General features: G+C 45.9%; 1 protein-coding gene across 1 annotated transcript in view; it reads left to right on the top strand.

Moving 5' to 3' along the window:
- Creb5 (cAMP responsive element binding protein 5) overlaps window positions 1-20,574 on the top strand; it is a 396,935-nt gene that overhangs the window by 145,504 nt on the left and 230,857 nt on the right. Inside the window, exon 5 of the mRNA XM_038320106.1 lies at window positions 14,338-14,510. Within this exon, the coding sequence (XP_038176034.1) occupies window positions 14,338-14,510 (173 nt within the window). The remainder of the gene's footprint in view (window positions 1-14,337; window positions 14,511-20,574) is intronic.

The raw sequence follows: 20,574 nt of genomic DNA, 5'->3' as shown, positions 1-20,574 counted from the left end.
TTGCAATGCACTTCTTCCTGTCTTCTCAGTGTACACACGGGCCTAGTATGAGATTTACCCATCTGAGGTCCTGTCCCCATTTCCTTGGGTCTCCTTCCTGTGTTTGGAGTTTTCCTGTTCCTTCTCATTTTTCTAAATTCCAACCAAAACTGAGCCGCCAAATCCTGCGTATTAGAGGTGTTGGAACATTGCAGCCCAGCACCCTATTGGCCCTAGGACTGTGCCTGGAGGCAGGAGAACATCCCTTTCCATGCGCCCTGTAATTCACAGGTCAGCTGTTAGCCATAGCCTCTCCTCTATGAAGGCAGCGGGCTTTTTTCAGGTTTTTTAGGGACCCTCTATTTAATTGAACACAGTATCCGATCTAGGTATGATCTGTATGTGAATCCAGAATGTTCACAGGAGTCAGCTGAAGAGGCAAGCAGGCTTGTTCAACCCTTGGCTTTGAGAGGGATCTATGGACTTTTGTCTGTGCTACAGGACACTCTTAAAATAGGTGTAATTAGATCATGTCACAAAAGTTAAGACAGAAGACCATAAGCCTTCTGTCCTCTGTGTTCTGATCAAGCGGTCCTCACTCCTTAGTCCCTCCGTCCTCCCCGTTGAACAAGCAGTCCTCACTCCACAGCCTCCCCTGGAGTTGTACATGACTGGCTTGAAGGCTCCACACACTGCCTTCCCTTCCGTATGTTTCATGCCTCCCCGAGTCTTCTCTCCTGTGCCTTCATCAACTGCCGAAGTGTGAAAGGATTTTGGAGTCAACGACTCCATGTGCACGGTAAGACATTTGGGTTTAGAACATCCTTGGATCCCGGAAGGGCCTCTTCCTGGGCTAGCTAGGAAAGAGAGACTGGGCTTCATCTCTAAATGTTACTGTTTGGTGGGAAAGAGAATTGAGTCGGTAGAAACTTAGCCATCCAGAGATAGCAGCTCCTGGCAACACTGCAGAGCACATTCACAGGCAAAGCTCCATCAGCAGAGGAAAGATCACCCAGGAATCTCGAGTGCTTTGTGGTTCATTTCTTGCCTGCAGCACGTGTTTTACCAGCAGATAGATATATAAATGAATTCTGGTACTCAATTTTTTCAAACCAATTTCAAATTTCAAATCGATCTGCAAGGGCTTGAAAACCGTTTCGTAAGGTGACCAGTAAAGTATAAGAATGTCAAATACATCGGAGAAACCTATTTCTTCATATAAATGCCTACAATTTGTTGTACAGTTACGAGATGATAAATGATAAACATGCACCACACACACACACATGTGCACATACACACTCACACGCACATGCACACACATGATGGGTGCACACACACCCACGCATGCGCATACACACAACACACATTGATCTGAAAACAAGCAAGATAAGTACACACACATGCGCATATATCAGAGAACAAGAACCTCACTTTACTGGGACAGCTATGAGTCCCTTGGTCTAACAATTCACCAAAAGTTTCAGCAATGTCGTCATGGCTCTTCTTGAGGTCTTCAACTTTCCTAGCATGGTTATTTTTGATTTGTAAACCTATCTTATTTTTTTATGTTTATTAAATAGCCAGTAAGTCTGCCCTGTCTTAAAGCTGTCATTAGAGCATAATGAAAAAAAATGAACTCAGGAGTGACTACAGAGTGTCCCAGTTACTGAAGGCCGATAGCCCAGGTATCACACCACAAAAACGTGAGGTTGCTAAAGGGAGGGTACATAAATAGAAACCTCTCACGGCATTAGCACGTTGCTTAGCAAGTCAACCCATATATCCTGGTTGCCTAGGTGGAAACATGTGGTTCTGGATCCCTCCTCCCTTCCTGCCCAGGAATTTTGGCAGAAAAGAGAGTTGTTCTCGGTCTGGCGGTGGCTTTATGGTACATAAACACCAGGTGCCAAATTCTTCCTTCTGCGACTCTGGCACATAAAGCCCTTCTTATGCCAAGCCCAATTGTCCTGCCAGCAGGTATGTCGACAAATAGGAAGCTGTGGCCTTAGAGGGAGACCTTGTTTGAAGGGTGTGTCCCCGAGTTCAGAGGAGTGATGCTTGTCTGGGCTCATCTCTGTGGGGTGGGGCTGGGTTACTTGAGCACACCACGGGACAGGAGTGCATCTTAACTCTGCCTTCTATTGTTTCTTTCTGTCCAATGAGGAGCTCTGAATCATGAGTAAATGAAGTAAGTTTATATTGTTACTATATGACCTTAGACACTAGGCAATAAAGTTGGATATCTAAAGTTTTTCCGTTATGACAGGTCGGATGGAGCAGAAAGAAAATGTATGCCTGTCTCTCAAGCCAGTCTTGCTCTTTTGGGCCCCTTGAACACAATAAGAATATACATACATATATATATATATATATATATATATATATATATATATAATAGTTTTATTTCTCTATGCAAAAATGATGGGGCCATTTTTTTCTCTCCCATTCATTTTTTTCTTGTATTGATTTTCTCTCGTGAGACAGTGTATTACAAATAGCTTGTCTGTGAAATAAAAGTAATGCATAGTTTACTAAACATGTAATTGCATTGGACATTTTTGATTGTAGATCCAAGCCTGCTTCCATTCTGCCTTGCAAGTCTCCCCGCAGACTTGAACGATATGTGATGGTGGCATGGTGGAGGAGGAGGAGGTTTTAGAAGAGGGTGTGGTAGCAACAGAGGGCAGAGTATTATATAGGAAAACCAATTTGTGCTTTTAAAAGGTGATTTAAAAACCATGAGATCTGAGGGAGCAAACTCATAGGCGACCTTGGTGGGAAAAATAGAGTGCGTTGGTGTTTTGTGTGGTTTTCGCGTCTGAAGTCATTGTTTTTAGCCCAGGAATCAGAAGTGTGGTGTGTTCAGCTTGGAAGATGCGATGAGGATGTCATGAACGGGAAAGGATGGGCTGGGGCAATCAGAGAAACAGAGTTGTGATTGTCTGTGAGAAGGTCAGGAATCTCATTAGAAGTAGAGCAAGCACCTGGGAGAGGAGGGAACAGAGCAGGTAGAGGGCCACTGGTCCGCAGGGACAGTCAGTGTCTGGTCTCGAGGACATAAGGACAAATGGAATCACAGTGGTCATAGGTGACATCATGCAGGGTTTGGGACATATTAGCCACACTGCAACTGGAAGCTACCTCACCGGCTCTTGTCTACTTTTCTGCAGCCCCGAGGATCTGGAAAAATCCAAAATACTGCTGGCAGAAGCGTGTAAAATCTGGTCTTAATATTCAGACAGGAGGTCCAGAAGCTTCACTGGGGACTGTTATAGTCAGTCAGTTGTGACTAGTCTTTCCTATGCTGTACGGCAAATGCTGTTTTGCTTGCCATGCTCAAGAGAAAAATGTTACTTCACTATATTCTTAGCTTGTCATCAAACATGGCAAACCAGATGTCTCGCTGACTCTGTCTTGCATTGCTCAGTTTGGTTTTGTTTGGCTTTCAAGACTGAACAAGCCAGCTGGCGTGGCAATTGCAAGGCACCTATCCTCCAGGAAAACAGGTGATTGCCAAAATAGAAAAAGGCTGCCGAGTCCAGATGGGTCATTAGACCAGCACCGCAGCAGCTCTGTTCCCCAGCACCAAACAATTTACAAAGCCAGGCTATTCACAGAGAGCCACTTGACGGGTTCTACCAGCCCCAGATGAAGTACCAGCAACTCATTCTCTATTGTCTCAGAGGAGGAAGCCTTGCAGCGCGTATCCTTGCCACCGAGGCAAGCCTGTCTAGTTTGTGCTCAGGCCATCCCGTTTCCAAAGGCTCAAAACGGCAGATGCCTAACCAGAGCTCCAGGCAAGGTGGTCTAACAGAAATTTCTCTGTAGTAGACCAAAGCTTCCTAGCTTTTTAGGCCAGAAAAGAATAGGAGCTGAGAAAGAGGGTCTGGGGGAAGGGGGAAGCGAAGGTGTGACTTCTCTCAAGTCAGCGATATCCCGTGTGGTTTTTAAGAGAGTGTGATGGTTTCGTTTCTATGATGAAGTTTGTGACTCTTGCCGGCAAACTGGAGAGCATTGGCATCCTCGTGGTTGTACGATACATGCTCTTATTTGAGTTGACAAAGTTCTGGTTAGGAAGGAAGAAGGTTTCTTAGTAATGCCCAGAACTAACCATTCACATCTATACCACTGCTAGGTTATTGGCGACTGCTCTCCATTGTCCTGCATGCTTCGCTCCCCTTGTGACATGACCCTTTGGTTCTCCCTAAGCCATGAAGGTATGAGAGCCTGCCAAGGTCAGGGCCACCATCTGCTTACCTTCCCCACGCCTTCTCCGGGACTCCAGGTCCTCACTTGCTTCTGATCACTGCCTTTGGATTTTCTCAGTCAGTGTTCACTTCAGTTGGTGGCTCTGGTTGAAGCTGATTACAGGGGGTCTTGGAGGAGACTGCTGAGCACCGTGTTGGCTGCAGGCGCTGAAGTCTTAGGAGGAGGGAAGGCAGCACTTACCATCTCTTCCTATTAGGATCTCAGCCTTAAAGTGACAATGTGCGCAACTTGAGCAATAGGAAGTTGGGTCTTTGTACTTGTGTGGCATTATCTCAGAAGCTGTAACTCATCTGTCAGTTCAAGCAGCAGATGGTTTCTTCTGTGTCGGTCATGGAAATAGGTGGCATCGAGAGAAGCAAAGGAGATGAGCGCTTTCCTGGGAGTCACAGTACCAAATTGCCATGGAAACTGACTTTCAAAGGAAAGGACACTGGAAAAGTGACATACCAGGTAAACCTGAAAAAGAGAGGCGGGAAGTCATGCTGAGAATAAGGGGTCATCAGAAGAGGGGGCAGAAAGGTTGAATCTAGACACCGTGTCTGTTAGGAAAGCTGATGGAGTAACCCCTCTCCCAAGCACTACTGTTTATGTTCCCTTTATGTTTAAAGGAAGCAAGGGTGAGCATCCTCATTTAGTATGTGAGAAAACGCCAAACGATATGTGATGGGGCAGAGAGGGCCTCTGAGCATGCTCAAGCCATAGCGTGGAGGCTAAAGTCTTCGTATACAGGTCTCCTGGTGACTAGACGAGAGAAGCTTGTGTGGAGGGTTAGAGCCGACAGTGGGAAGAGTGAGCTAAGATATAAAGTCTTGAGGACAAGGCTAAGAACGAGCTTTCCATAGAAGAGATTCTGAGCTGTAGGCTTTGGAACTGGGAGGAGAACCAAGAAAGTGCAAGGTTCTGTTAGTTCATCACATGGTCTGGGAGGGACAAGAAGAGTTACAAACTGGTATGATAGTTTGAAGCTGGAGGAGCAGACAAGGGGACACAGCCCTCCAGAACCAGCAATAAAATATGGCAGGGTGGGTGTTGGAATCATAAAAGCAAAATTGCCAAACTGGAGGCATTAAGTGAGATCATGTGCTTGGCGGTGGCTGTGGGCAGGCCTGTTGACTAGCCTGCTGTCCATCAAAGGGCAGACCATCAGCCGTTGAGGACGCATCTTCGTTTCTGTTGTATGTGCGCTGATGTCAGATATTCCTCTGGCCACGTGTTTGTCATCTCCTCCTTCTCTACATTGCCTCCCTAACCCCATGAGCTTCTGGCAGCAGTGAGAGGCCTGGTTTTATTTTTCTTTTCATTTGCACAGCACTAACTGTAGACTTACTCAGCAAATGTGTTAGGTCAAACCCCACCCTTGTCATCGAAGCATTCAAAACAGGAAGGAACAAGATGGCCTTAAAAATGAATGAATGCCAGTGTGGTCCAAGAGTTTTGACAGAAGGATGCAGGGACTAAGGCAGAGAGCACCTTAGTGGTCAGGGATGCGGCAGAGCTGCTGTCATCATTGGTAACCATGGTGATAAGCCTAATGGTACTTACAATGGAAGCTATAAGGATACTAACTGTAGCCAACAAGCCAACATGGCATTAAGCAGTGTACTTACATCGCCTAATTTTATCCTTACAAAAGACTTTATAGGGTGGGGTTGCTCCCGTTTCACAAATGAGAAATCTGAAGCACACAGATGCTACATATGTGCTTAAGAACATGCGACACTCGCTCACTCTCTAACTGTATGTGCCGTGGCTACTGAGCGCACATCATGGAGACAGGCACTGACTGTTCTTAAGAGGGTACGGTTCTCCCTCGAAGTGTGAAGAGGGCAGGGCAGGAGGGCAGAGCAAGGAGAAGCAAAGCAGATAACAGGAAAAGGGGCTGAAGGCTCCACAGAGGACGGACTGACTACAGAGGAACCACTACCTGCAAAGGTGAAGCTGCAGTCCAGCTGTTAGGAAGCGCTGAGCCCTGTGTGTGTGAGTGGGATGGGGAGGATGGGGGAAGCAGGCTGCTGGATTATATCTAGGTTGGTGGGGGCATCTTGTGAACCTTTTGGAGGCAAATGCAGAAGGTATTAGAAGGTATTCCAGGCCACAGTGGAGTGAGCAGCTGTCTGGAAGATTCTGAGAACTGAGGAATCCCATCAATGAGTGGTGCCATCGGATCATTTTTGATGGCTCGAGCCTGTTTTTTCTAATGCCCTTATGAGTCCAGGTACAGCAGCCACTGGCAATGGCTCCGTTCTAATTCTAGGGTGTGAGTACAGCAGAGAGGAGTTTTTTTCTTTAATCTATGGGGATTAGTTCAGTTTGTCTTACTAATAATAAGACAATATAAGATCACAGAATTTGTAAGTGATATCTTAGGGGGACAGGTACATTTTTGGTTAATGTTCTGGGTGTCCATGGTCAAGGTTGTATCTTCTTGTTGACAGGGTCCTTAAAAGGACCCATGGCCAAGACAGCCATGCATGAGCCTACACCCTCTGACATCTTTCCTTATTAAACCACTAGGATTCAGCCACGAGACCCCATCCTGCACAACTTGTGAGTCATCGTGAAAGGCTCACCTCTAAGTATCAGAGTAGGATTAAATTCTGCCTTCTTATTCCCTCCCAATGGGAAGGAAATTCTGGCACATGAATCCTTGGGGGCACACAAACCATTTCCAAGTCACAACACCATGCAGATATATGAAGGTGAGAACAGACTCACGGACTGTTCTGTAACGGAAGGGGTGGGGCCTTTGGGAGACACCTGGAAGCTTTCTCACAGTCAAGGGTGGCACCTGAGAAGATGTTTATTGTCTGGGGCATTTTACTATGGTATTAAATGAATAGCTATAAACTGTACCCAGGAAGAGCTCAGGTGCTCCACCCTGGCATTAGGGCAAATCACAGAGATCTGCAGATGCAGGAGAATGGAACCCTTTGGGTGGGTGTGCGTTCTGGATCATACAGGCTCCAGACCGTCAGGGCCCCCCCGAGGGAACCATGGAGGGTTCCAGAAGCCATGTGCAAGCTTTTCTCACTTGCCTACTATAGCATCTTCCCCCAGTTCAGAGCGGGGAACCCCTTTCACAAGCATGAGCCTCAGATGAGGACAAGGCCTTTGGGATAAACTAATGGTGTCACCCCAAGCGTGTCCACGTATGGAGGTGCTCGTGGAGACACAGACCTGTATGACTAGTGCGATACACTGTGATTCTCAGGATGCAGAGCAGCATTATCGACCTCTCTGTGACGCTCCTGTGAGGAGCATTGACAGACTGATGGTTTCCCACGACCTTTTCCAAAATGAAATATTCTCACTACAAGGCAATTGCAACATCTCAGCTTCCTGCTTGAGGACTCGTTTATAGATCTGAACACCTGGCTCTAAGCCGTTCTCATCAGTCTTTCTGTGCCTCGCTTTTCTCATCTCTAAAATGGGGTTGTTCACATTATCTACCTCTTGGCTGAAGGTCAGCTTTGAATGGATTTTCTTACATATGGTTTTGTTGTATAAGTGCTGGCCATTATTAAAATGATTTCTTTTTTATTAGTCATGGAGTTAGCCATGAGAAGGTGCTTCCCCCCTCTGAGCTTCATGGTAATTTACTACAAGGAGAGCGACAGGCATTTGCTATTGCTAACCATGCTGGGATAGTAGCTATGTCTCACATGCTCCTGGCTGCAAGCCTGTCGTTAGACGGTTATCTCTGTTGTAAATCGAGGATGCTAGGGTTCAGAGAACTAAAATAACACGCCCAAGAGATACAGAGCTGATGTGGACATGACCCGAATGTCTAGTCGATCTCATGCTCGGGCTTCCCCTGTAACCTTGTCCCTCTTCAAATGCTTCAGCAGCAAACTGGGAGAAAGTAAAGCTTCTACTTGCCGCTCCAGGCTGGAGTTTTCCCAGAGCCCTGCACTCCCCTCTTCCTTCTTCCTGAAGAAGTTACACGGTGTGCTTTCTCAGCCTGTGCTGGGCATCCTGCTCTGTCCCACTCTGGTGTGGAGAGTGCACTCTAGAGAGAGAGCTACAGAGAGAAAGGAGTCAGCCTACGTGGACCCTGGGGCTTTTCCCATTTTGCTACTTTTCCAATTCTTCATTATACCCTCATCTGCAGAGCAGCCTACCCTCCCAGTGAGACTGCCACCAAATAGTGGCAGAGCCAAAGAGAAAACCGCAGCCCACTAGCATCTTCCCTACACCCCTGAAGCCTGGTACCATCTAGAGGGATGGAACTGTTGCTATTCTGTGAATGTCTTAGACATCTTTTGGATGCAGTTCATGGACATTTAGCTCTGGGAGGTTCTGGAAGTCTTCGTAACTTCCCCGGGCATCATTAAAATGCAGACAACCCCAAGATTGCACAACTTGGCTTGTAAATGTGCATCAGGATGACCCTGAATCTTTATGAAGAAACTTGTAAAGCCTCCACACCTGGGCAGTTGGATAGAATGTAGATTTGAAGATAATATTTTAGAGTTGTGTGGGAATCTTCCTTGGTTGGACTGTGCATGCTAACCTTTACTTTCAGTTGGGGTCCACTTCCCCTCATCCCTCATTACCACACCTTGAAATTATAGTTATTTTTTTTAAGAACATGGATGTGCATTCTTATACACTAAGTTGGTTGGTTTTTTTTTTCCATTTTGTGCTCCAAGCCCATGCATGTAGAAAGTCAATTACCGCTCTACCTCAAGTTCACTGACTATGCAATCAAGACTCATTACTCCCCTGGTTCTCATCCCATTCCCACCCTGCATACCTCAGAAGACCAATGGATGGGAAGCCAAGCCTTTCGGGGCAAGGAGGAAGATGTCAAGGACAAGCTGAGGAGTGTTAGCCAAAGAGGAAGAAAGTCAGGCAAAGACTGTTTTACAGTCAGTCTATGGAGTTTCGTCTCCGATGACTGGGAGACAGCACAGTCGCTAGATCCCTTCCATCTGCTGCCATTTTTGAAAGATCCACTTCCACAAAAGCTTATGGTTATAGAGAAAAATATCAGTTTGTAAGCCAATGAATCACAGCTCCAAATGTCTGTTTTGAATATTTAGTGACTCATAAGATGTAGCTGCAGAGACTTGCGGAGTGCCAATGCTAGAGAAATAATAGACCCTGTGGTCCTGGGCTGCCTAACTTTAGTCCAATGTTGAGGGTATTGAGATTGAAGTTGCTGAGTGATTTACCTCGGTTACGTGGCCACTGGGCACAAATAGGGGAGATTGGGTTAGGGAAGCCTACTAACTCTCAAACCAGTACAATTTCAAAGGTAGTATACGTACCCGATCATCTGAAAGATGTCAACCCAAGTATGACCCATGTAAATGAAGGTCCCTTAGCCATGGGAGAGACCTGAAAGTCATCCTGTGCTATCTCCCTCCTAATGCAAGAATCCTGTTGTGAACATCCCTGACCATGGATGATGGTCATTCATCCTGGCTTACTCTAGGCCCAGGGAGCTGGGTATTTTATGGAATATTTTATTTTGTCTTTGAATATCTCTACATACTAATAAAATCATTCTGACATAAGGTCAATTTTATAGTTTTGAAGTATTGACTCATAAATATGAGGGTGTCCAGAGGTCAGTGGCGTCATAGGTGATGGTGACTTTTGCTTCCTAAAAATGAAAGCAATGGTACTCACCTTGTAGGGTCATCATAACGACTAGCAGTGTGGTCTATGAAGTATCGGCCATAGTGCCTGCTTCAACATAGACTCTCAAGTTGTAGTTATAATTGATTTCTGAGCATCGTGATTCCATGTTCTGAAATTATGCCCTCTGGAACGATGTAGACTGTGTCTAATCCTGCAAATATTTAAAGGCATTTAGTGTGGCCCTCAAGGTCTTTTCTCTCCAGACTAAATATTCCCTGCTTCCTCGGCCATTCTTCCTGCAATGCATTTTGAACGCGTTCACTACTTTCATTCCGTCCGGTTTGTCAATTTCCCCCTTCAAATGTGGTGGCCAAATGTGGTCAGGCCCACGTACCCTTCTGTGGAAGAATTACTTCCCCTGATCAGGACGTTTCACTTCTAAAACAACCTAGATTTATGTTAGCATTTTTGGAAGCCAGATCACACAGTTGGCTTGAGGAAAACCTGATTCTGCTTTCCAGAACACGAGCTGGGTCTCCAACTTTGTGTCAGCCACAGATTTGACAAGCACGAGTTTTATATCTTCATCCAACTGTTGATAAAGATGTCGAACAAGGAAAGGCCAAAGGCCGAACTTCGGTGCACACATCTGATCCTGGTCTGCAGACTGACATCCATCCGGTGTCATCAGTTTGGTGGCGTTGTTGCTCTAGCTTCAAACCTGCACAATCGACAATAACTCGGTTCGATAATATGCTCCTTGTGTTTTTGAAATTGGATGTTGAGTTTATGTGGATGTAAAATGCTATTCTTTTATCAATAAAGACAGGTTTGGATCTATAATTGGGACAATGTGAGCTCGGAAAATAATTTCACGTTTGAATTCCTACGTAATGCTTAAAGAAAACAGTCACCTTCTCTAAACGTGAAATGAGAATGCTTTTGCCAGATTGTTTATTTTCCCAAAATGTTTTAAACTCACTCTCTGGGTCTAGGGGAAGAAGGATAGATAGCATGCACACTTTATGTGTGGAATTTGGGAAATTACGAAAGGGTAAAAACATAATTCAGGAGTCATCGTGCCGAGACCTCAGAGACAAAGAGACTTCTGAAAATTGTGGCCGGGGAAGTATATCAGACTTTTTCCTAGATAATTATTTTCTTTTTAATGCTTCTCAGAAAAAGCTTTGGCATCTTGGGGTGAAACCTTTTTCTCTGAACTGACATGCCGTGCTCTCACAAAAGCCAACCACGTTCCTTGGGGCGCAGCCTGAGCCTAGTCTTCCTTGGTTTGTGTATAGACATAAAGACAATTGTTGGTCATTTGTAGCAAAGCATTCGAGGTTCAGACGCTCACCACTCGGGATGCTTTGAGTGTCTTCCCAAGGTTTTCCTTTCAAGTTTTCTTCTGGGTTGTGATCTCCTTCTGTTTGTTGGCCCATGACTGACCAAGTTCCTTAAAATCTAAAACTCAGCATGCTTTCGGGAAGGTGAGCAGATGAGATGCTGGCGCTCTCAAAAGCTGATTAGTGAACAGAGGTGTGAGGCTCAACAATCTGGATATGCTGGGAATGCTGTCCAGCGGGTCACTAGGCTGCCACCTGTGATGGGGTGATGGGGTCATAGTGGAGAGTAAAATCAGGCTTAGTTTCTACTCTCACTGTGGTTGCAAGTGATGGCAGGAAGAGCTAATAATCACAAAATTAAGCACATTTATAACTTTAAAAAATGATTTATTTATTATGTGTAGTGTTTTGCCTGCATGCCAGAAGAGGGCACCAGATATCATTATAGATGATTGTGAGCCACCATGTGGTTGCTGGGACTTGAACTCAGGACCCCTGGAAGAGCAGGCAGTGCTCTTAACCTCTGAGCCATCTCTACAGCTCCAGCATGTTTATAATCTTTTAAAAGTACCTCTAAAGGGAGAAGTTCCCATCACTAGGGAAGGGTGGAAGACTTCCCACGGAATGACCAGTCTGAGAGTTGAAGGTGAAGTCCGAACAAGAGCACTGGTGTCCAACAAAACAAAACAGCCAAGCAAAATCATATTACATGATCTGGTACTGACATGGAGTAATATCAGAATAAGGGCAGGAGAATTCCGGAAAGGTGGAAGTAAGCACCAAAACTAGAACAAAGATGGGATTAGATGAACTGCTTGGTAGCAAGAATCCCACAGCAGCTGGGGAGGTCACAAACAGTGCTATTGGTGTATTTCAAAGCAAAGAAGTCAAGCAGTGACTTAGGGTGGGGATGCATATTGCACTGTGTGCAGTGTGGTGGGTTATACGTTTTGGAGAAATCTCAGCGTGGTAACATGGGAAGGAGGAGGGAGAAGAGCCAGGTAGAGTAAAGAGGGTCTGGTCTCCCACGACAGGACAAGAGATGACAGCAATTAGGTATAGGTTCCCGGAAGAAGGCATGGGAACATAGAAAGAGGAGGGATACTTGGGGTGAACTGGCAGAATTTGGAACTGCATCTGGGCATGGCAGAAAAGAGGTGTCCTGGGTAACTCAAGAGATTTTCCACGTTTCATGGTCTCCTCTGTGTGTGTAAAGATGTGGTTCTAGACATCAAACGGTACAGCTTTAGTGATTCACGGTGGAAACAGCACAATACCGTTATAGAGACAGAATCAGAACTCTCCCAGACTTTGGACGTATTATTGAAATATACGTGACTATAAGCAATATGAGACATTCTTGAACATCATTGAGGAGCTAAACAACACAAGAGATTGCTCACACAGTGTTCTGGAGCTGGGAATAGAAGGGTGTTAGGGTGCACTTTTGAGTGAGAAGACCAACAAATGATTTGATTTTCATCATCATTTTTGTGGCTCTTGGTGTCTTTAGATCCTGTAAAGGGAAATACAGCAAATCCCTGCTTACGTGACCCCATCACTCTTCACCCCATTCCCTTCCTTTTCCCTTTGCCCGGCCACAGTGTTTGCCCATGCCAGGAAAACCATCCAGTGTGTTAGAGAGGCCTTAGACCATGTGTGTGTGTATATATATGCATGTATGTATATGTGCCTTTGGGATCCTGTGACAACACAGTCAGCTCTCAATCTGAGCCAGGTGCCCGTTTCCCATCTGGACTCCTTACAAATTGTGTGGTCAGGGCTCAGAAGTCAGAAACCTGGAAAAGGTGCCATGTGATGGGTGCAGCCACCCCAATGCCTTCCATGTTATCACCATCATTTAACACATAGTGCAGGAAATCCTGCTCTTTGCAGAAGAAATTCAAAGGGCCACTTCACAATCTCCTGGGTAACATTGATTCTTTTTCCTTGCTAACACCGAAGTGTGGACAGATATATCGCTTTTTCCCTCAAGTGGCTTGCAAGGGATACCCCATTTCTCTCTCCCCACCCCACCCCGTCTTCAACCCACTATCCAACTGATCTCTGGAAGTCCCTTACCCTTCTGGACTGAAGGATGGTACCTCCTGCACAGGGGTCTGCCTCAGACCCTTGCCTATGAGTGCTTGGCCATGCACTTTCTCTTCCTTTGCTAGACTCTGACTCCGTCTCATCTCAGCCCAGTGCCCTGATCAACCTTCTTTAGTTCATCTAGGCAGTAGCGTTTGTTGAAGGGCCATTCTGATCCACGCACCACCATCCTCTAGTCTGAGGGGCAGGATCACTGTTCTATATTCCCTTATTCCATACGGTGCTCAGAGGCGGGATTTGTGGAGACCGAGCCATATGATGCAAGTGTTTTCCTTGTCATTGGACTCCCCGTGCTCTGAACTGATCTACTAGAACCATCCCTCCACACCCCATAGCTTGTTCAGCACCCCGATTATATTCTAGGAAAGTATTGGTTTCCCAGAAAAGAAGATATGTGGTTGTAGTGTCGTAGTCCTGAGAACAAGGAGGTCAACAAACAGGTGCAGTGTTGTGCAAAGGAAAATGGGGAACTCAGTTCATCCGATCACAGCGTTCTGTGCCTACCCTTTTCTAGTGCAGTGTGTGTCACCCAGTCAGACAGGGTATACACTAATCCTCCCGCCCTTCACCACCTGAGCCTGCCTTCAAGATGGCTGGTGGCAGAATGCTCAGCAAATGTCAGCACATTTCCTTTTGTGCTTTACTCTTTGGTAAGTAATCATTTGTTTTAATCCCCTTAGAACTGTGGTTATAACATGATCAATGGCTGGGCGGTGGTGGCGCACGCCTTTAATCCCAGCACTCGGGAGGCAGAGGCAGGTGGATCTCTGAGTTCGAGGCCAGCCTGGTCTACAAGAGCTAGTTCCAGGACAGACTCTAGAAACTACAGGGAAACCCTGTCTCGAAAAAACCAAAAAAAAAACCAAAACAACAACAACAACAAAAAAAAAAACCCAAATATCAATGAACTCACACCTTCCCCGAAGCCATAACCTTGTGACATGACCAGATCTCCGACTCGGCTATGGAGGGCTGGGGGCTGGGGAGTAGGTGAAACTTTGTCTCCTTCTGATCTCTCTCCTCTGTCTTCTCTGGGCAGAATATCTCCATGCATAATACGGTTGGCGGGACCATGACGGGACCTGGAGCTCACCAGCTGGGCAACACTCGGATGCCCAACCACGACACCAGTGTTGTGATTCAACAAGCCATGCCATCTCCCCAGTCCAGCTCAGTCATCACGCAGGCTCCCTCTACCAACCGCCAGATCGGGTAAGGAGACTTCCTTGTTGTCTCTGGGGAAGCTCAGGCAATCTTTTGAATATTCTGCTATTTTGGGACTTGGGCCTGTTGTTTTTCCTGTGTGATATGATGCTGCCAAGAGGTCAGAGCGACACTTTTGATGAGAGGAGGGAGGAGTCTCTATTTGCTCATTTAATCCTGGATGTCAAGGGGGAAAGCTATTCATTCTGTGACTTCATTTTTTAAAATAAGATTTCTGAATGACAGGTAGAAATAGCGGGTATTATGCCAACCACAGAAGAGCGCTCAGGCAAATATTTGGTACCAACAGAGAGAAGTTCTGCTGGCCCAGGCTCCTCCTTTCAGTGTGCTCCCCTCCCCTTCCTGAGAGTTTTGCAACTGCTTGGCTAGGTTCACCTGTATACTCTGTTGCTGCCTTTCCCTCCGCTCTTTCTTCCTCTTTCTTGTTATTGGTTTTTGTCAGACCCCACCCCCAAGCCTCTTCACTGGCCCATGATTACTCCTGTAACAGACAAAACAATGTAGCGAGGCCCTTTTCCTCTTATTTATGGAGCAAGGCATTATTGAGACATTGAGGAAGACTGGCAAAAGTATCTTGACACCCATCTCACAGGATGGAAATTGTTCTTGCTTCTTCCTATCATGTGACTGGTCCAGCCCCTTGCCATGCAGAGTGTGGTCTGACCATCTGCAATGTGGGTATTACCCAACAGCTTCTTAGAAATACAGCATCCCGCACCCAATTTACATGTCTCCAGAATGAGGATGGAGTATGTTTCCAACCTCCAAAGAGTTAAGATGAGTACAAGATGCGGAAGCATGTGGGCTCTTAGGGAGGAGACACTCACTTCTTAAGTGTACCCTGCTGGGTGCTGACCACTGGCTGCCCTGTGTCCCCAGAACTGTCTGCCGAAACCAGAAGGGGAACTGGTTGTGGTGGGTACATGCATCAGAAGGCAGTCTGACTTTTCACCGCTGGCTGTGGTGACCTAAAACAAATTTAGATGCTTGCTTACAATTTTTCCACGCATCTCCCCTGAGAGCAACAGTGGGCACAGGGAGCAGTCTTGTCTTACTCCTCAAGTTCTCTAGAATAGGGATCTGTCTCTCAGGATTCTCAGTTCATAGGAAGGACATCTGCCCTGAAACCAGAGCTGTGGGGAACAACTCTTCTCTTTGTCATGGGCGTGTTTGGTGGTTCGTTCCAAGCGCGGACAGTGACGGTGGGTGGTGGGATGCTTCCTGTTGCTTGAAGATGCTGGCATGGCTGTAGCAAGTCCCCTGAAAAAGACATCTTCTCAAGCAACTTGAAAAGCAAGTATTGCCACTGTATCTAAACCGCAACGTTCTGGGAGGGTGATGTGGCTTCATTCAAGGCGGTGTCTAAGTATCAAGGGACTCCTTCTCTCTTGGGCCCTGGCTGTGGGCAGAAAATTCACAGCTGGGCCAGCTAATTATAATTATTTTATTTTTCTTTCAAGGGGGGAAGCATAAAATGTGCTCGAGTTTACTAGCAGTTTTACAGCATTCCTTCCCCCCTGCAGCCCCCTGCCTGCCCCTTGTACCCTCACCCACAGCCTTTTCTGAGGCCCTTAGTGGTCCCCATTGTTAATGCAGCCCTGGGTTTTATGGAGCAATCCCTTTAAGACTAGCACTAAATTTTAAGATGGGCACCGACTCTGTCAATAATTTACCCAGCTAGCCTGAGACTACATTTTGGGTGACATTTGTAGGCTGTGTCATTCTGCCATTTATCCTGCTTCTTGGAGGCATTGTGGGTCTCTCCTGGTGTGTTCTAGGAGATAATTGTGGCTTTTAGGACTGCATCTTCACCGCCCAGCTTGAGGGAGGCTGTTTCTTTTCTCTAGATCCCTCCCTGTCGTGCTTACTCTGTTGATTCAAGACCCCCACATCCTGTCACTTGCTCCGCTTCTCCAAGTGATGCAGCCAAAGCCCTGCCCAGATGAGCAGGAGGCTCAGCAAGCCCCATCCCTGCCCTTCTTCCCAGCAGATTGAGTATGGAACCCTAGGTGGTAACATTTGGGGGATGGCTCTTTTATTTCCCTCAGCAAAGAGGAAATGAGTGCTCATTTTAAAACGCGAGTTCCCTCGGGAGACGTCTGCAAGTGAGCGTTTGAAATTTGTAGCTAGCTTTTTAAAAAGTCTAGTGTGTGTGTGTGTGTGTGTGTGTGTGTGTGTGTATGTGTGATGTGCATGCCCATGTATGTGCACATGCATGAGCATACAGAACCATATTGTAGTAATATTCTGATTTTTATCACAACCTCAAATATTTAAGTGTCAAAATCTGGCCAAGCCACCTGCAAATGTTTGTCATGGCTATTGGCCAACAAAAACAGCACACAGCAATGAAAGTCTTCATTCAGGCCCAGTGCTGAAGCTGCATCCAGCCAGAGAGACTGGGACCCACCTGTGCCCACGCATAACACGCTCATGCTGTGGCCAGTGGGTGTGTTCACAACTGGAAATTTGTAAGAGATGGGACTGGCTGATTCCTCTCCCTGTCTTTCCTTCCCTTTTATTCTGCAGGGCTTTGATTCTGCAGCCATCCCTACATTTCCTCTCTCTCTCTCTCTCTCTCTCTCTCTCTCTCTCTCTTTCTCTTCCTCTTCCTCTCTCTCCCTCCTTCTCTTCTCTTCTCTTCTCTTCTCTTCTCTTCTCTTCTCTTCTCTTCTCTTCTCTTCTTCTCTTTCTCTCTAAGCTGTGAAGCTTACACTTAGAGGCTGGATATAAAGGTCTGAAAAATGGAAGAGGTGCCAGTTGTCAGCGAAGGCTTCCAGGACAAAGGGCATGTGTCCTTGTAAACGTCTAATTTTTGTACTTGGGGTGGGGAACACTGAGACAAAGCAGACCAAATGAGTGGAAATATAAAAACATGAGGAAATATTGTTAAGAATGTAGACAAGCAGCAGATTCAGCTCCTATTCTATTCTGTGGTGACCCCTGCTATGCCCTGTGCTCAATTCTCTAAAAGTAGTGCTATTATCTCAATAGAAACTGGAGGGAAGTATAAGTATCCAAGATTGCACTTGGGTGGTTAGACAGGCTAGAAAAACACACAGCTCTAGGGAGTGTGGGAGACATCCCCCAAACCAGTGACTGCTTGTGCTCAGTAAAACTGAAGAGCCCTGTCAGGGAGAGTGTCTTTGCCTGATTGATGGGGGCGTTTTAGGAGATAAGTTTCCCAGATGGGCTTAAAAAAGTGAGCTACGGGTTGTGGAGAGACAAGACAGAAAACAAGCATGTGTTAACTAGAGATGAAATCGATTTAGCCTTGAACCAACTATGTGGCACATTCCAACCAGTATCTCTACTCCAGCCGTTTTTATTAGATATCATATAACACGCTCATTAATTCAGGATCAAGACAGCAAAGCCTGGGAAAACAGGACATGAGCAGGTAATGGAATGGAAATCCCATGCACCTTTTGTTCTCCCCTATCACAAGAGGAGTTTCTGGAGGAGCCCATGAGTGGATGAGAGGCTAGATGGGTCTTACCCCTAATGGAGCCAAGTGTTCTTAGAGCAGTCTGTTCTCCTCTCTGGGGTGGGAGATGACGCATGCAAAGTGGTTCCTGAGTAGAGCGATGCAGATAGCATGGACGTAGAGTTCTACCACAGTGGTCAACGGTGGGGAGTTCTGACAGGTGGTTGGAGACACTGTTGACCTAGGCTATGGCTCTTCTTGCTTTTTAATATTCTCTGTATATTGGAGAAATGCATGCTCATATATGAGGGTGACTTCCCATTGATTCTTTCCTGTGGGAGTTTTACACATTTGATGTCAGAATATATAAGCCTGGAACTTTCTTTGGATTGCCAGCCCCCCAGATATGACACAGAGACTTAATTGTGAAAGCTTGGCCATTAGTTTAGGCTTGTTTAGCTCTTATACTTAAATTAACCTGTTTTTATTCATCTACATTCTGCCACTTGGCTAGGTTACCTCTACCCTGTACCATATATACAACCTCTATATTGTCTCTCTGGTACCTCCTAGATTCTTTCCCCTCTTCCTCTCTTTCCCTAGAAACCCCACCTAGCCTCTCCTGCCTAGCTACTGGCCATTTGTCTCTTACTTAAACCAATCAGAAGGTGTCTTGGAAAAGACACATCTTAACAGTTTACAAATATTCTGCAACTTGGTTCTTTTAGCAAATTAGCCAGCGGTACCAGGGAATCCAGCAATACATTTCAACAGAATGCATATATAAAGTTGCTTCTGCAAGAAATATCTCTGATTTTACTCAAATTCTAGTCTGTGGGGTACAAATGTCCACATTGTGCGTAGCGATTGGGGATTAGGTCATAAACTCTGTTCACATGGAGCTGAAGGTGGGCTGATCTACTTCTTAGCAATAAATTGTACAAAGTATTGTGAAAGGTGTTGTTAGCATGAGTTAGCATGAATTTTATCTGTTCCCTCCCTTGTCTATGCTGCTTTCCCAGTGCTTCTTTGTAAGTCCTAATGCTGTGTCATGAATAACGTCTGGCGATGGCTTGTGGGCATACCAAGGAAAACACACAAAAACAAACACTCAAAAATAAAACGGTAAGTGAAGCTTAGGTGTCAGAGCACAGCTGCTTTTTCCATAGAGAAGATCAAGAAGGGGTTGCTGTAGGGATTGCCATTGCCACTCAAAGTACCATCAGACGGGGATGTTTGGAGGCAAAGGGTCCTGTCACTGTTTCTCTGGGGAGATGAGAGGAAGAAATAAGGAGAGGCTGGGAAGTGCTGCATTCACAGATGGGAAGTTTCAAAATCTAAATAATAAGACATCTTCTGGTTAAAGCCGTGCTTGCACATCCTGGGTTTGATCCTATCATTAAGGGTTTTCTTAAAAGCTTCGACCAATGTGAGCCTCACTGTGACTGTCACTGTCCACCACAGTCTATGTTGGGGACATTCTGGCCACTTCCTTCTTGCTGGAGGCAGTGGGGGTAGATTTCAGGTTGTCACCGCAACTCCAGCCCCTCAGCCAGGACAACTCGAAGCTCTGTTTGAGTAATTCATACCAGAAGCCATTATTTCCTGCTTTGTGTTTTGCTGAATATCACGGCTATGAACATAGCTTTATTGTTTAAAAATTGCTAGATCTTTCACAGCCCCAAGAACATTTACGAGGGCCCTTCAGGGGGATGCTTTCTGGGAGGGTTGACAGACTTAACCATATGGCTTCCGTTAAATCCCATGCAGAGCCTTGAGAAATTACCTCTGACAAGGGGGCCAGCAGCCTTCCCCTCATAGGATTTTATGTGTGGAACAAAACATAAAGTACTGATACTTGAGGAAATAGAATGTTTCTGAGCATTCAAAGGTTGTAACACCACACAGCATTCAGCCAGATGAAGGGGTGGAGCCGCAAGATGTGAGCACATGGCTCAGTGTCCCAAAGAGTAGAAAAGCAGCCGCTCTTGTTTGTAAACCTGGCTATGGCCTCTGATACCTCGGCAGTTTGTGTCTCAACTGCTCAGCTGGAGTACAGAGGCCTGGTCTTTTTGGCAGAGGAAACTGTAATTCCTTCAAAGGCTTCAAGCTCATTGTTAGAAAAATCCTCTTTTGGGAGACCAGTACCTAAGATAAGGAAGCTGACATTTACCTAATACTATGTGGTAGGTCCAAGGTAGCTCTGTTTGGTATTTCCTATCCTTCTCCAATCAGTGGTTTGAGAGATAGGCATTATAAATTCTATCCTTACATGACTACCCAGGAAGAAAAATAATGTGTCCTAAGTCGCCAGCCAGTGATGTGCAGAGTTGGAACGGAGGTCTCGTTGAACTCCAAATCACACATTGGCTGGGGCCATGGAAGGCATGTGGCCATGTCTGAAAGGACAGTGCCATCCACTTAGGAGTCTCCTAAGGCTCTGCTGGGCACAGTGTAAGAGTGTGTGTTCATCTACCGGCTGGGTGTGTTAAATTTAGTGGTAAGATCTTCAGGCATTCAGTGCTGTGCGCATGGCTGTGTGGCTTTCCTCTCTAACTTTATTAGGTACTGTTATTCTGCTATGACAAAAGTCACTTAAAGAAGAATGTTTGACAAAAATGTTGG

Source organism: Arvicola amphibius, chromosome 2, assembly GCF_903992535.2.
Source record: "Arvicola amphibius chromosome 2, mArvAmp1.2, whole genome shotgun sequence".
NCBI classification, from domain to species: Eukaryota; Metazoa; Chordata; class Mammalia; order Rodentia; family Cricetidae; genus Arvicola; species Arvicola amphibius.
Note: the sequence above shows the minus strand (reverse complement) of the source record. Positions and strands in the feature narration are given on the sequence as shown.